The sequence below is a fragment of the Hippocampus zosterae genome, chromosome 15, assembly GCF_025434085.1.
Source record: "Hippocampus zosterae strain Florida chromosome 15, ASM2543408v3, whole genome shotgun sequence".
Taxonomy (NCBI): domain Eukaryota; kingdom Metazoa; phylum Chordata; class Actinopteri; order Syngnathiformes; family Syngnathidae; genus Hippocampus; species Hippocampus zosterae.
This window is the reverse complement of record NC_067465.1, coordinates 13506176-13520753: the sequence shown is the minus strand read 5'-3', so window position 1 is coordinate 13520753 and position 14578 is coordinate 13506176. Positions and strand designations below refer to the sequence as shown.

The 14578-nt window shown below is 44.9% G+C and overlaps 2 protein-coding genes across 2 annotated transcripts; one reads left to right on the top strand and one right to left on the bottom strand.

The window, feature by feature from the left end:
- Nucleotides 1-3498: 3498 nt before the first annotated feature.
- Nucleotides 3499-5838, top strand: LOC127616328 (insulin-like growth factor-binding protein 1). The gene is made up of 4 exons (XM_052087860.1): nucleotides 3499-3886; nucleotides 3962-4092; nucleotides 4865-4993; nucleotides 5075-5838. The coding sequence occupies exons 1-4, from the start codon at nucleotides 3544-3546 to the stop codon at nucleotides 5198-5200; spliced, it is 729 nt and encodes a 242-aa protein (XP_051943820.1). The 5' UTR covers nucleotides 3499-3543; the 3' UTR covers nucleotides 5201-5838.
- Nucleotides 5839-6619: 781 nt separating this feature from the next.
- Nucleotides 6620-14578, bottom strand: LOC127616325 (insulin-like growth factor-binding protein 3). The gene is made up of 4 exons (XM_052087857.1): nucleotides 14081-14578; nucleotides 11791-12041; nucleotides 9749-9868; nucleotides 6620-7980 (listed from the first exon to the last, which is right to left on the bottom strand). Exons 1-4 carry the CDS (start codon nucleotides 14454-14456, stop codon nucleotides 7855-7857), a joined length of 873 nt encoding a protein of 290 aa, XP_051943817.1. The 5' UTR covers nucleotides 14457-14578; the 3' UTR covers nucleotides 6620-7854.

The following is a 14578-nucleotide window of genomic DNA, read 5'->3' as shown; positions in this document are numbered from 1 at the left end:
CAATCTCCACAAGATGGCAGACATGTCTTACACAGCCCAATGCTACTACGTGAGTAAGCCAAATATTTTTGGGCGGTTTCATAATGAGATGCAGGGTAAACGGTACCGAAATCAAATGTCATGATTCTGTTCTTGCATCTCTAGCAGGTGGCTAATATTTCATCAGTTAGCCATGTATTTACGGACAGCCTGCTAGCTGAGTCTGTTGGATTATTGAGCTTGTTTGCTGCTCATACTCGTGTTGTTTTCGAGACCTCTCGAGGTCATCGTTGTTTTTGCTCTCTCGTCCCTCCTTAGTAAGTATTGACATTATTTTGTTTTCATGTAATTGAACTCTTGTCAATTTGTTTATATTCTCGGCTTTACCATTACCTTGCCTTTTGCAAGCGCTTGTTGTTTATCTGGGCTCTTTGTGACCAGCAATTTCTGCTTGATTTTTGTTATGGATTTTGTTTGTGGTTATTTGCTTCAACCCCTTTGTTATTGGGTTAGGATTCTAGATCTTTTATGGATACATTGAAAATGCAAGATTAGAATTGAAAGATGGTCAAACTCGGTTTTCGACCATAATCCGTTCTGGAAGGCTGTTCGAAAAGCGATTTGTTTGAAAGCCAAATCTATTTTATTAGCCCATGATTAGGGGCTAATACACTATGCAGAAATAACATAAAAAGTTTTGCGTAAATCACAACAAACGTGTCTGCTCACAATGAACGCTACACGAGGAGGCATCACTTCCTTGCGTATTCGGGTTTGGTCGAAAACCGATTTTCGGTCGTAATCTGAGGCGTATACAGTAAATCTCAAATTTTCTGGTCGAAAACGGAGGTTTGAGTATACTAAGAAAACATGCTTTTTTTTTTTGGTCCATGTATACAATTTCTGTCATCCATGTGGTGAGGAATTGTGTGGCCACAGTCACACCGATGTTAAAATTGTTGCCCCTCCAATATTAAAGATGCCCATCACTGGTATAACACGCTGCATTAGTATAGTAAAAACAAGTTAACCACTGAAATTGAAATGAAAGTCCAACAACTCACTCATTAATTTGTTGAAGGCTCAAACTGGTGCCATCACGTTACCTTTAATGGCAATGGTTCAATTCATAATTGCATTTTTTTTCTTCCACATACTTGGAATATGGAAAATTTATCAATGGTTGATAACTCATAGGTAGGAGTTTTTTTGGGTGGTAATATTGTCTTCAATACCTTTTTACAGAACGAGGAGCTTCCTCAGTGGCTGGTGAACTTGATGATCAACATCGAGGAAGCGAAAACGCATCAGCTAGTCATTGAGTGAACGCCAACCATGTGCAAGTGTGTTTTGTTTATTTTTCCCCTCATGAAACATTTGGATGAATATTGACTATGTTAAACAGGTCACCTGTCAGCGTTGGTTGATCTACACACCGGTGTCAAATAATGCAGCGCAACTTCGGAGGCGGTTCACATACTGTACATGTTATGCATGTTGCTGGAGTTAAGCAGCCCCCCCACAGTGATCACAACTTTTGTTGAAAGGCATTTACTCCCCGTTCTTCGGGTCCTCATTTTGTGAAATTCAGCAAATAGTCACTTATGTTGTTAATGGTAATGATGTCCCGTCTCGAATTCCTATTTGTTCACTGCCGGTGTGCAATTGAATGTTAAGATCAGTGATCAAATAAATTCAACGCTAATAGTCCATTCCCTGCTCTTTGGCACACTCTCTGTACCATCAACCAATAGGCAGATAACAAGCACTGTTTGATCCGATAAGGCATATAAACTGATCCGACGCACATAAAGGATGGCACATTTAATCGAATAAATCTACTCTTACCGTAATCTGGCATTTGTAGTGGTGGGAGGGGGTGAGGTGGATCAAATCATTTTAAAGCTAATTTCTGTTATTATATGTTTCAACTGCGTTTTTTGCAACTTTCTAATTTGTTAAATACGGTCCAAAAAAATCTAGACGCACACATTTTGGAAGTGTGATAATTCTCTTTAGGGGTGCTTCAGACGCCCCCAAAATGGGCTAGAAGCACCTATGATGCAGCATAACTCAACACAAAGTGAATAAATGAGTCAATTGATATGAGAAAATGATTTCAGTATTTTTTGTACATTTTTTCTTTGGTTTGTGTGCTTTGCTTTCCTAATGTGTAAAAAAAATGTTGCTTTGGGAATGACTATTTTAATGAATGTGTCAACCGCTGTATATTTAACTGAAGACCTCGCAATTGGGAAGAGGTTATATTGATGTTTTGCAGACAGCCATCATTCATTGGGTCAGTGGGCCCTGTGTCACCACTTTCAATGCCCAAAAGTTGGCATAGGAAGTTGGCAGAATGAAGCTCAGTGATTCAACTTCGACCAAGTAAACACGAAGTTTTTTTTTTTTTTTTTAATTGGGCGAGGCGGGGGTATGGTAATGCCTTTGTAGAGCACGTCAAAAGTGAAGCCAAGGCAGCTGTGTATTTTGTCACTTTCTACCAATACTACACGGAAGAAAATGACCAATTACCGTCAGTTGTCTTCACACAAACATGTTATGACTCTAGCAGGATTATGCAAGAAAAGGGGATGCCTGCATGAGTGTGTGTTTTCCCGTGTGGGTGTGTGGGTGTCTCATGGTCTTATCTCCCTTTCCTGATAAGATGAACCTTCACCAAAGAGGAACAAAATGGGTTTGTCACGTTGAGCCAGAAGCGACAGAATAATCGCTTCGTGCACAACTACTAGAGGTAAGTGGATCCCCGAAATAGCAGACGCAGAAAAGGAATTTTGTCATAAAAATGAGATTTATAACACAAAATCGCCGTCTAAACGACAACAGAAAACGCTGGTCAAAAGAGGGCCAGGAAATGATAACGAGGCAACAGAAAACGCTTGCGAAACAAAACGGCAAGGAGAAAGTTCTTAAGTAAAATACTAATCAAACATGAGAGGAGTATCAAGGCTCGCAATAATAGTCAGTAGTCATTTAAGTCAGAGTTTTAACCGAGAAGGAATACACAATGGCAAATGGAACGGCGTGGAATACTCCGGCAGTGAGTCGACTGCCGGAGCGCCCAAATATAGCAGGTGCAAATACCAACAAATGGTTGGCAGGTGTGCAGGCTGCAAGCAAGAACGCCTACCCCCTGCTGTCGAATCCGGAACGTGACGTGGTTTAGCGCTGTCAAAACAGCGCACACAAAACCAAACATGTTTTTCCCGTCCCTCATTGAAGCATCTTGAAGCTGCATGTGTTTTCCTAACCTCTTCGCTCACTGATGAGTAAAATACCCACCCCCACCCACCACATCCCTGTGGCCGCACCATCCCAGCTTGTTTTGATGTCCAATCACAGTGTCCCAAAGTCAATATTGACCGCAGACCCTGTGAACCTTCAACCACGCACGTCAAACGGGGTCAACTTACTGTTTATCACGGCTATGACACAAATATGTTATAGCTGTAGGCGGCGTGTCAATCATTAACACTCGCGAGAGGCGATGCTTAAATACGGCCGCGCTGGCAGGCAGCGACAAGAAAAGTGCAAAGAGTTGACATGTGTGGATTACGCGAGAAGAAGATGCTGGTGACGGCCGTGGTTTTGGCGGCGGCGGCGGCTGCGGTGAGGTCATCCCCGATGGTGGGCCCCGAGCCAATTCGTTGCGCCCCCTGCACTCAGGAGAAGCTGAGCGAATGTCCCGCCGTCCCGACCGGCTGCGGGCAGGTGCTGAGGGAGCCCGGCTGCGGATGCTGCATGGCCTGCGCCCTGGAAAGAGGGAGCGCCTGCGGGGTCCACACGGCCCACTGCGCCAGCGGTCTACGCTGCCTGCCCAGGCCCGGTGAGGCCAGCCCTCTCCATGCCCTCACACGGGGGCACGGTGTCTGTGTCGAAGACCAAGGTAGTGTCAGCGCCCCATCTCTCGCGTTTCACTCTCAAAAATGAAAATCTTATAATCTGATGTGTTCATGTTCAGAAAATGCTGACGGGGAAGCGGATCACAGCTCCCTCCAGTACATGCTGGGCTTTCCCAATCAAGACGCCGCAGACGCTCAGGAAAGCATCAAGGCCAAAGTGAATGCCATCCGAAACAAACTGGTACAGCAGGTGAGGGGGAAATGTCATGAAAAAGAAATGTTACTCATTTTAGTGCCTCAAATATTTACCCATTTTTGTCCCTCATTCGAGAGTAAAATTCAGGCTTATAAATAGAATGACATTTTTGTTCAATCATATAATACGCATTTCAAACAACGCAAAATTCAATCTAGTGGTAAAATGTGTGAATATGTATATATATGTATGTATATACGTATATGTATATACATATGTAAATGTATATATATGTATACACACACACACACACACACACATTTGAATTGGGGAAAATGCAATGAAGCGATTACATTTCTTTTAATTCCACAAGGGACTATTTATTTCAATCCTTCAATACAATTTAATGTAGTCATTAAGATGTGAATGTAGAATACACCAAAACAATAACAATGTAGCGATTACAATGATTAAAAAAAACATTTCACTGGAAAATTATTAAAATTAGCAGAACAAATTTTATTTATTTGACCATTTGTATTACCTTAAGAGAAAATTCAATTTAGTAATCTATATTTGTATTAAAAAAAAGTACTCTTTGAAATTCCTCAATTGGAAATTCAATTCAATTTTTTTTAAATGCTTAATAATCAAGCATAATTCAATGTGCGAAAACCTGAAATGGAAAAGTTCCTTCACCTGCATTTAAAGCTATTGTTATTGTTATTATCAGAATAAAATCAAAGAAGCCTTCATTCGATACTCAACAGCATTGTGTGTGGCCAAAAGAATTAGCAGTTGATGGTTACTTGTTTTCCCCGCTCAGGGTCCTTGTCACATTGAGCTAGATGCCGCCCTGGACACCATCGCCAGCTCTCAACAGAACCTCGGCGAGAAGTTCACCACCTTCTACCTCCCCAACTGCGACAAGCATGGCTTCTACAAAGCCAAGCAGGTGAGGAGCACAAAGTGTCTCTCGCCCACCAAATTTGCTTGTCAACCCCACTTGACTTTCTCATTTTGGTCTTTCCTCAAGTGTGAGTCATCTCTGGTGGGACCTCCCACTCGCTGCTGGTGCGTCTCGGCCTGGAACGGCAAGATCCTCCCCGGAGCCGGCAACATCCCAGGCGACTCAGAGTGCCACCAGGAAGTCACTCACTGAAGCAGGAAATTATACACGCACACACACACACACACACACACACACACACAAGGACACCTTCGTCCCATTCACGAAGCCGAATTGTAAATTATTTTATTTATTCATGACAAGTCATTTTTCAAAAAGTGTTCCCATCTTTTTTTTTTTTTTTATTGTCAATTGTAAATAGGGCAAGACTGTATACATTTGTTTCTGACTGAATAACTCCATTCCTCAAAAAACCACAGCCCTGCAACCACTGCCAAGCCCCATTTTAGGGCCTTCTTTTTTTTTTTCTTCTTCAATTCATTCACATCGACACAGCCGGTCATTCATGCAACATGTTGACATTGTCTGCATGCATCTTCATTTTCTCAATGGGGGATACTTAATGTGCCGCAAGTATGTGTATGCTGGTCAAGCACAAACATATCAGGGCTCATCCAAGCTTCTACATTTGTCTACCTCTGCAGTTATCCACCTCCTCCCCTCCCTTTATCCAAAGCGTCACTGCTTTATATATAATATAAAATCTGACATTTCTTCTTATATTTATGGAATATTCCAAAGTTTATTTTGTAATCGAGGACTGATGCAAAGCAGTTACTGTATTTTCTGTTATTTATGTGTATATGCCAAATATATTCTGTTCAAAAGTCTTGTTCACTTGATTTTTGCCATCCTGCCCAAACCACGTACTTGTAATAGAATCGGAAAACGCAAATGTTAGGAAGCAGCAAGTATTCACTCACATGTGGCACTTTTGCCACATGTATAGTTTCCGGGATGCAGCCTGGACACAACTCAGTGTGTCTTTGAAAATGTGAGACTCCACACTGGATGAGAGAGGAAAAAAAGACAATTGTTTTCTTACTGCTCTCCGTTCGTGTGTGTGTGTCTGTGCGTGCACGTGGTACACTTAAGAAGACCGTAATAATCTCCATTGACAATCATGAGGGAAAAATCACTGCTCACACAGCTCGCACCACAGTACAATCAATAAGAATAATCTTTCAAATAATCAGGCCTCGTGGACTTTGATTGGAAGAGGGCCTGCGGGTTGGGGCTTAAACTTGTCAGTGTATACAGTATGTATCGTGATTCTGCAAAAAAAATAAGGCATTTTAATGTAAATGTAAGACTGGTCAAGTTTTCCATTTATTACTTATTTTCATCAGAGATGCAAGTCTGCTTTTTTTGGGCTGATTCCAAATCTGCTTTCTTCTCTAGCCCATTGGGTTTTTTTAATATGTCATCTACAGTAGTTATATATTTATTCCTGTTTGCGTTAATTAATAAGGGTGAGATTCAGCAACAGACTTTATCTGAAAAGACTTTATCTTTAAATGACAATGCACTGTCAAATCCGTATTACATACCTGATTGTGTTCACAAGAAAACCAGAGAAAGGAATAGAACAGACAAAAGACACGCATATGGTAATTTCATTGTGCCTTTATTAGGTAAAAATAGACCTTTGAGGGTTTGCCCTTGTACTGTACATGCAAACGACATATTTACCTCAAGCAGGCTTTGCCACACATTTTCAACAAGCTTACAAAAATATGTCCTGTTAAGCCATCACAACATACGCTGTACACAAGCCAATGATCAATACAAACATGAGGCAAGCACTATTTTGCAAGAAAGAAATGGCGCGCTTGTTCAGCGACGATCAAAAGAGAGAATAGGGATGTTCGATAGCACTTTTCTTTTCCCAGACCGATACCAGGACCACTACTCAGTCTTTGAATACTCACCCATACAGAGTACTATCCAACAACCTGACCGACACAATGGCTACCAGAACGAAGGAGTTGCAGTATTTTTCTTTCTAACTTATATTGATTTAAATATTAGCAGTAACCTAGATTGCTGTGCTAAATGTTGTGATGGGCTATGCATTGAACAGGCAGACTTGCTGGTTAACGTATGAATGTAAAAGCATGTTTGTAATTAGTTGGGTTGAAGCACCAGGCAGTGTGAAGGCCCTCCTAGAATTGATGTTTGATGTTATTAAATTGACTATTTTGGGGGGGGGGGCTTAACATGCTTGAATCTTGGTCAAAATGGTGGTATTTTAGGAGGCCTGAATATGAGCGCCAGCCCCCCCAGAACCGCCCCCATGACCGAAGGCACTAGCACCCCTCAGAAAGTTTGAAGTGCCACTTTCAACGATCAATACAAAGTGCGATGGATGCATAAATGTATGCATCGAAGACTGATGCGTAAAAATGAATAGCAAGTCGGCCATTTTGCTCAAAATTCCAGAACTCATACTTGGCCCAACTCTGACTTGGGAATTCGGCCATAGGGGACTCAGTCGGAAGAAGATCCTAGACAGAAGGACAATTCTTAATTCAGAAACTTTTATGCTGGCATCAAACTGATGATTTCAACCCCCACCCCCCCAAAAGTGTGACCGGTGTGCAAGTTCATAATAATCTTAATTATTATGGCAGCACATCTGTGCGTTCCATCGGCTTAGGACATGAATCGCCCGAGTCTTCATTGTCAGAAACTTTTGTGAAGAATCCATCTGGTTCCTTGTACAAAAAGGTCCCGCAGATAGAGAGAGCAAACATCCACATATCGCCTCTCTCCCAATATCCTCGGTGTCTCTGCTTGTTTACAGATCTTTCGCCCTCCCCCTCCCTCAAGTCCCACTTGGGCTCCTATTGGCTTTGCGAGCTGACGTGTCGGGCGACTCCTCGCTCCTTCCCATCGAAACCTGGCAAGGGCTGCCCGTATTTGTCCACACACCAACAGAAGCCTCGCTTTCTGCCCTTGGATGGACGGCACTGCAAGTGAAGAGGAGGGAGAAGGTGAAGCTAAATGTTTAAAAAAAAAAAAAAACGCGCGTTGAATGTGCGGCATTATGGCTAACGGGCCACTTTAGTCGATGGAGGAGAACGGCAATAGTTAAGAGGCATTAATGGGCAGATTGTGCTTGAGTGGACGCAGCCTTGGCCGCGCGGCGCGCTGTGGTATTTTCAGCAACTTTTATGGTCCACCTCCTGTTACGCACACATATAGAGGCCTTGAAGGTAAACAGAAACCTGCTCAAATATTTGCTTAGGGACTTTCGTGAACAACTGAGAACCCAGATCTATTTTCAGGAGCCGGTGGCAGCACGAATCATCTGTTGCTGATTATACCCCACAGCTCCAAATTATGGGTACTACAAATGACTTACAGAGTCTGCGTGGAGCTACCAGAGGGCTGTTATTTTATTGCCAATTTTACGAAAGGTCAACCCCTGCTCTAGTAAAACGCGCAGATTGGGATGGAAGCTGTGCGTCCTCATCGCAACGCACTTCTGCGAAGAATAGCAAAGCGTTAGAAAATGTCTCCAAGGAGACGTTTATTGCTATTAAGGGACGGGTTGGCCGCAGATGATGTCCATGTCCAAATTAGAGCGGACCACATGAATGGAAGCACCGGAGGCCTGCGTGCACGCTGCACACTGCGCTGCATCCACTCTACATAAACAAAGACGATGAGCCTGGCTGCTTATGAGATGATTGCAGGAGAGCACGTCCATTAAGCAGGAGGCCGGGCTGTGTAATAAGAAAAGCGACGCAGAGGCGCCCTAAGTGCCTCCATATGAACGCATTTATTACAACCCCATTGTGGGCTGAGCCGCTGAGCGAGGGATACAGGAGTGGGGGTGGAGGAGGAGGAGGGTGGGGGGTGCGACGGGGGCACGGCCGCCACTCTATTTCTGGGAGCGCTTCTCAAAAGTCCAGCAATTATGGGGCGAGGACGTCGGGTGCCGGCGGCCACCTTGACGTCTGTCTCGCTGGGAAGATTCCCGAGCGTCGTCTCAGTCAGGCAACGCCACTGGGGTTTGGGCACTGCGGTCGCAGTCTCCAGTGCCAGTGGCTCGGGGTCTACCTCACTGGTGTGGCGGTGCAATGATGAGGCTCTAATAACTACCGATGAATACAGGAGGACAGATTCACATCTATAATTGGGCTGCAGGAGGCCCATAGTTTGAGTCACTGCATTTGGGCTTTGAATCTCCATTAATGCAGCCTGCAAAAAAACAAGTAAGACACTTGGGCTCGCTCTTTTGAAATAAGAAAGTTCTTTGGGGCAGTTCTCGTTTTCAACGGAACTATTTTGAAAGCTAAAAGCGGTCTTAGAGTGTCGTTGCCACAGAGAGTCACTGTTTCTTTTGCCGCGGTGTTTACGTCGCACGCCTTTCTTGTCGCGACCAAGCCCTTTTCGATCTGGCCTTGGGACCAGCCATTTGCTGGATATTGGGGGACTGCCCAGGATTTAAACCCGCACCACTTGCATGAAAGGTCGCGGCACGCTCCAATGCCAATGATAGTGAGAATCAGGTATTGAATTTTTACACCCTTATCCCAGCATTCCCTTCTACACGTGCTCTTGTACTACATCAGAAAATTGGGTTTGACTCCATCGTCTCGTCTCCGCCTCGTATGCAGAACAGAGACATGGTGAAAATTTTCGGCTTTGAAAAGCAGTGAGAAAGTTTGTTTTCGTGACACACGATCATGTGTGTCACGAAAATCCACCGATTGTACTTCTGTTTCCTACCTGCTTTTTCTTATAAAAGCCTTTCTTGTCGCAGTTTGGTATGCGGAAACCTCGAGGGTTGAGTGTGTCCGTAATCTTGAGGCTGCCGAGGATGCTCTCGAGCTCTCGCCGACAGGGACCCTGCACATAAGAGAACACCATTAGCAGTTCCGGTAAGTTTGTCATCAAATTGTTGTGTGTCAGCGGTTTTCTGTTCCTGTTCAGTTATGGCTCAACAAAGACGTTAAAGACATTAAATTTGCCCGAAGGTGTGACTGGTAGCCTGTCCAGACTGCAGTTTGCTTTTCACCCAAAGTCAGCGAGGAAGGCTTCAGCTCACATGGTAGCATGTCTGCTACCATAAACCTCAGCTACCACAGGTGGCGCCATTTTGCGATCCACGTCTTCACCAACTGGTATGTACGTTTTCCATTTCATTGTGTGATAAGAATGGAGCAGTTGGTGTAGTGGTTCACGTCAGAGGCTGACACGGGAGACAGATTGATTCCCACTTGGTGCCTTTTGTCCTTTTCTTGTGATGAACTGGTGGTGCAGTACAGGGTCAAGTTTGCTTTTCGGGTGTAGCGACAGCGAATTTTCTCAAGTTCTTCCTGATTTTCCAGCTTCTTGTCGCTGACTTCCAAGAAAACAATCAGAGAGATAGTCATAACTTGGTTTATGACCACAATCCGTTCCAGAAGGCTGTACGAAAAACGATTTGTTCGAAAACCGAAACCATGCTCTGCTCACAATGGAAGGCTACATGACGAAGCGTCACTTCCTCGTGTAAGGAAGGCGAGAGGAGTCAAGAGGCGCCTTTAATTGCGCTCAGTTTGGTCGAGAACCGATTTTCGGTCGTAATACGAGGCATAAAAAACTCAAAAGTTTTGGTTGAAAACCGATTTGGTCGAGAACAGAGACGTTTGAAAACCGAGGTTTGACTGTAATCTGGGTCCACTTGTCTCTTATCAATGCAGTCAATTGTCTCAGAGCTGTATTATGCGGGTTGTTCTAGCACGGCCATGTGAAAAATTGATTTTGGGAATGGCCAAAGTTATGTTTCCAACCTGGTCCTGTGATCTGAATCAAATTATAAAAAACAAAACATGATGACTAAAGGCATTTAAATTAAGTCACATCCTTAAATAATTATCTGACAAAATGCAGACATCCCCAACAAAAAAATGCTGTCCTCCAGCGCATTTCCGGATTTTTATTCTTGCATATTCATACTTTTACGCTGTCGTTTTTGCTGTCTTGACCCTTGTTTTGGTCTTTGGGTTGTGTGTAGCTCACACTTTAGCTGATCTGACCTGTCAGTGCCTCTTCAACTGTTCTCTGTCGTCTTGTTTGACGTACACAAGGATCCGGACGATGATGGTCTAACTTGCTCAAACACCAGCGTTTGTTTTTAATCCGACCCAACATGATAAATGTGGGGGGGGGGGGGAATCTATTTTCGGACAGACAAATTCCATAATTCAATTTCCGGTAATGTTGACTTGCAACCCGACCAAGGTGTACCCTGCTTCTTGCCCTAAATCCATTGAAATAGGCTCCCTGACATAGCATAAGCGCTATAAGAAATTGATGGATGGATGTGGGAAGGGGGAAGCATGAAAGCGGAGCCAAAAAGGCCTGTCCTAAACTCCAAGTACTCTGGTCGCTAATTAAAGCGACCATGCAGCCAAAGCCCAGTTCTCGTGTGCATTCACGTCTTTGGCCAAAAGAGGAGATGGAAATAGTAGCTGGGCTTCCCAACAGGCACTCAAGCCGGCCAATCCATCACCCGCTGGCACTCCGTGCAGCCGGCACGCGGACGCCTTGTGGTCAAACAACCGCCTGACCCAGGTCAGCCGCAGGGCCACGGTCCCTGCTCGCTACCCATGCCATTCTGTTGGTCGCAACGCCTGCCAACCTTCAGCACGGTCCCGCCCCCACCCCCCCAAAAAAACATTTCATCACCCGCAGGAGGAGAAAAACACCAAAACACAGAAAGAGAAATCGAGAACAGAAAAACATTCCAACTCTGGAGGAAGGAAGCTATTGGTTGTGGTACTTACATACTCAGGCTCCGGTTTGATCTCCAGGGAGAAGTTCTGTTGGTCTGTCAGGAGTGGTCCAGGCACGTCCTCCATTTTAAAGCTTTTAATTCTCTTCTGCTGCTCCCGTCGTAGGATTTCAGCCTTGGCAGAGGGCGGGAAGGGGTTAAGCGCAGGTTTCACGGGTCCCGTGGGTCTGCTATGTGCACTGTGCGTGTTCTGGAAGACGCCACCGGTAGAGTTGTGCTCCTCGTCCGGAGTCTCGATGGTCTCTGCCAGTGTTTTGAAAGAGCACGTGGTTGTTCACTGTGCCGTGTTTTGGTTGCAGACCCGAGCACACACAATCAAATACTGCTGGGTATCGTTGTTTTTCGCGGTCTGAAAGTGATTCCAACATAGTAGAAAGTGCAATCAATCCTTAAAGATACAATTGAAAGGAACGCTCTCGGGGCTTATTGTTGGACTCCATGCTGAAGTCGAACTTTTTTAGCAAGTTATAAAACGAGTGTCAAGGGTATAAAGATGATGCACCCCATTAAGAAGCTACGCTGTGATAAGACTTCTTATCTAACCCCCAAAGAACTCATTATTAGGGTATAAAAGGTGTAAGTCTTTTTCATTGAAGCGCCGCCCTCGAGGCAATCCAAATGTGTATAATGTTGAATTGAATGTTTCACCCCACTATACCATTGCACCCAATTAGGACTTAGACACCCTTTTACCTGTCCAGGTATGAACTCAAGATGTAATTGTCAAGGGGATTAGGGTAATGCATTTGAGTTTACCATCCCAATGACAAGCCATATTGTGATAACAGTACATTTCTCCGTCTCAAACTACCACTTGAGGTTATCACTCTTGCGATATGTCATATTGTCATTTCATTTTACAACAATCCATTAAAAAAAATAAACCAATGCACCCCACCGGGCTTAGTTTTGGACACCCCAGTGCCTTATCAAGGACCAAAATGGTGCAGTCAAGGATGTAACGGCAGTTCATTTAAAGATGCCACAAGCCATACAGTGAATAAATTGCTACCTCCACCCCTAACCTCTCCACCCACAAAGTCATACAATACACTAATGTACCCTATATTGTGCTTATTTATAAACACAGTCGTATCTTCCAGGAATTAAAAGGTTAACGTTATGACCCCAATTTACAGTGCAGTCAAGTGTCATGGAAGTTATACACGCATTTGAGGATACTGCCCCGGTGACTAGCCAGACTGTGATGATATTCCATTTCTACCCCCCACAGAATCCAAATACACCAACTTACTCGACTGGATTTATTTTTAGATACCGTGGTTCAGGTCGGGTGCTGTCAAGTGTCATGGGTGTAAGTGAACTAATTAAACAACAGCTTCGCTTTGCGTGTACCCCCTGCAGTGACAAGACATCGCACCTTTAAGAGTCCATCGAGGACCATATGATAAATGTATGACAGAATAAAAGTAGTCTCACACTGAATTGTCCATCATCCATCCATTTTCTATTGCGCATTTTCTCATTAGGATCACGGATGAGCAGGAGCCCATCCCAGCTAACTTGGGCTGCGCACTGGACTGGTCGCCAGTCGATCAGTGTCCACGTAGAGACCAATCATTAACAGTCTTACTCACACGATTGACAATTTACCTCAACTTTACCACATTATGTATGATCATAAAAAAAAAAAATCCATCCATCCATTTTTTGTCGTGCTTTTCATCGTTGTGGTCATGGGTGACCCGGAGGTGATTCCAGCGGACTTATAAGCGGGCTATTCCGCCAATCGTAGATAATAAACTTCTTAGGTCAACTAATTTCAAAAAGGCTCCCCTAAATGACACTCCCTGACTCACTTCAACGTAGTTCCTTGGCATCAAGATGCCAAACGATAGCGCTGCAGTATTACTTTTGCCCAAATGAAGCAGTTCAACTCGCGTCTACATAGTTCCTTGGCACCAGGTTGCCATAAGATGGTGCCAAAGGAATACCATCATTGCGTTGGGATTAAAAAAAACGGCAAGAAGAGAAACTTTTCAGCAAGTAGCAGAGGATATATTCTCAGCGAATTTGCAAATCTGACATTCACTCTGCGCCCATGCTGAGTGGAACTTACTCTTTACTTTTTGCAGCTCCCATTGAAGACCCTCTTGTCCCTCTCCCCCAACACTAATTAGATGCCTATAAAGGTCCAGTATGAGCCATAAAGACAACCCTGTGCTCATTTTGCGCGCCGTTCCAAACTCCTCAATGCACGCCAGTGTGCACCCATGCGCGCTGTTAAAGCGAGCGTGAGTATAATCAAGGTGCACGCATACCTGGCAGTTCATTGACGGGAGGCGTCGGTCTGTCCACGAGGCGTCGAGCGCTCGTGGCGTTGGCGCAGACCCCTCGTCCCTCCAGAAGCGCCTGCAGCGGTCTGGTCTCGCCTGGTTGGTGCTGGCAGGCGAGCCCGGCGCCGCATCTGCCCGTGTACACGCCGCACGGCTGGCCGAAACTGAGCGCGCACGTCAGGCAGCAGCCGCAGCCCGGCTCTCGGACTCTCTCTGCGCAGTCCTTGGGCAGAGGTTTGCAGGACAGGCGCGCGCCATAGTCGCACGGCTCGCACTTGATCACCGGGCCCAGCGCACCTGACCCGCGGCCAAAAGACGCCAGCACGAAAGTCACGCAAAGGGCGCAGAAGCACGAATCCATGGTGGCGTGTATGGCCGGGGAGAGTAATCCTGCCGCGGTGACTCCTTCTGTGCTCTCATTCGCGTAATCCCACCGCACAAAACATCCCAATATATAGACCCTGCAACTGTAGTCACTCCCCC

Bases quoted from the DNA above. Each gene is read 5' to 3' on its own strand.
- LOC127616325 (XM_052087857.1), bottom strand. From the start codon at position 14,456: ATGGATTCGTGCTTCTGCGCCCTTTGCGTGACTTTCGTGCTGGCGTCT. The intron at 12,042-14,080 runs GTATGCGTGCAC...AAACACTGGCAG, and splicing joins TCCCGTCAATGAACTGCCAG to AGACCATCGAGACTCCGGAC. The intron at 7,981-9,748 runs GTAGGAAACAGA...CTTCACTTGCAG, and splicing joins GCTTTTATAAGAAAAAGCAG to TGCCGTCCATCCAAGGGCAG.
- LOC127616328 (XM_052087860.1), top strand. From the start codon at position 3,544: ATGTGTGGATTACGCGAGAAGAAGATGCTGGTGACGGCCGTGGTTTTG. The intron at 3,887-3,961 runs GTAGTGTCAGCG...GTTCATGTTCAG, and splicing joins TGTCTGTGTCGAAGACCAAG to AAAATGCTGACGGGGAAGCG. The intron at 4,093-4,864 runs GTGAGGGGGAAA...TTCCCCGCTCAG, and splicing joins GAAACAAACTGGTACAGCAG to GGTCCTTGTCACATTGAGCT.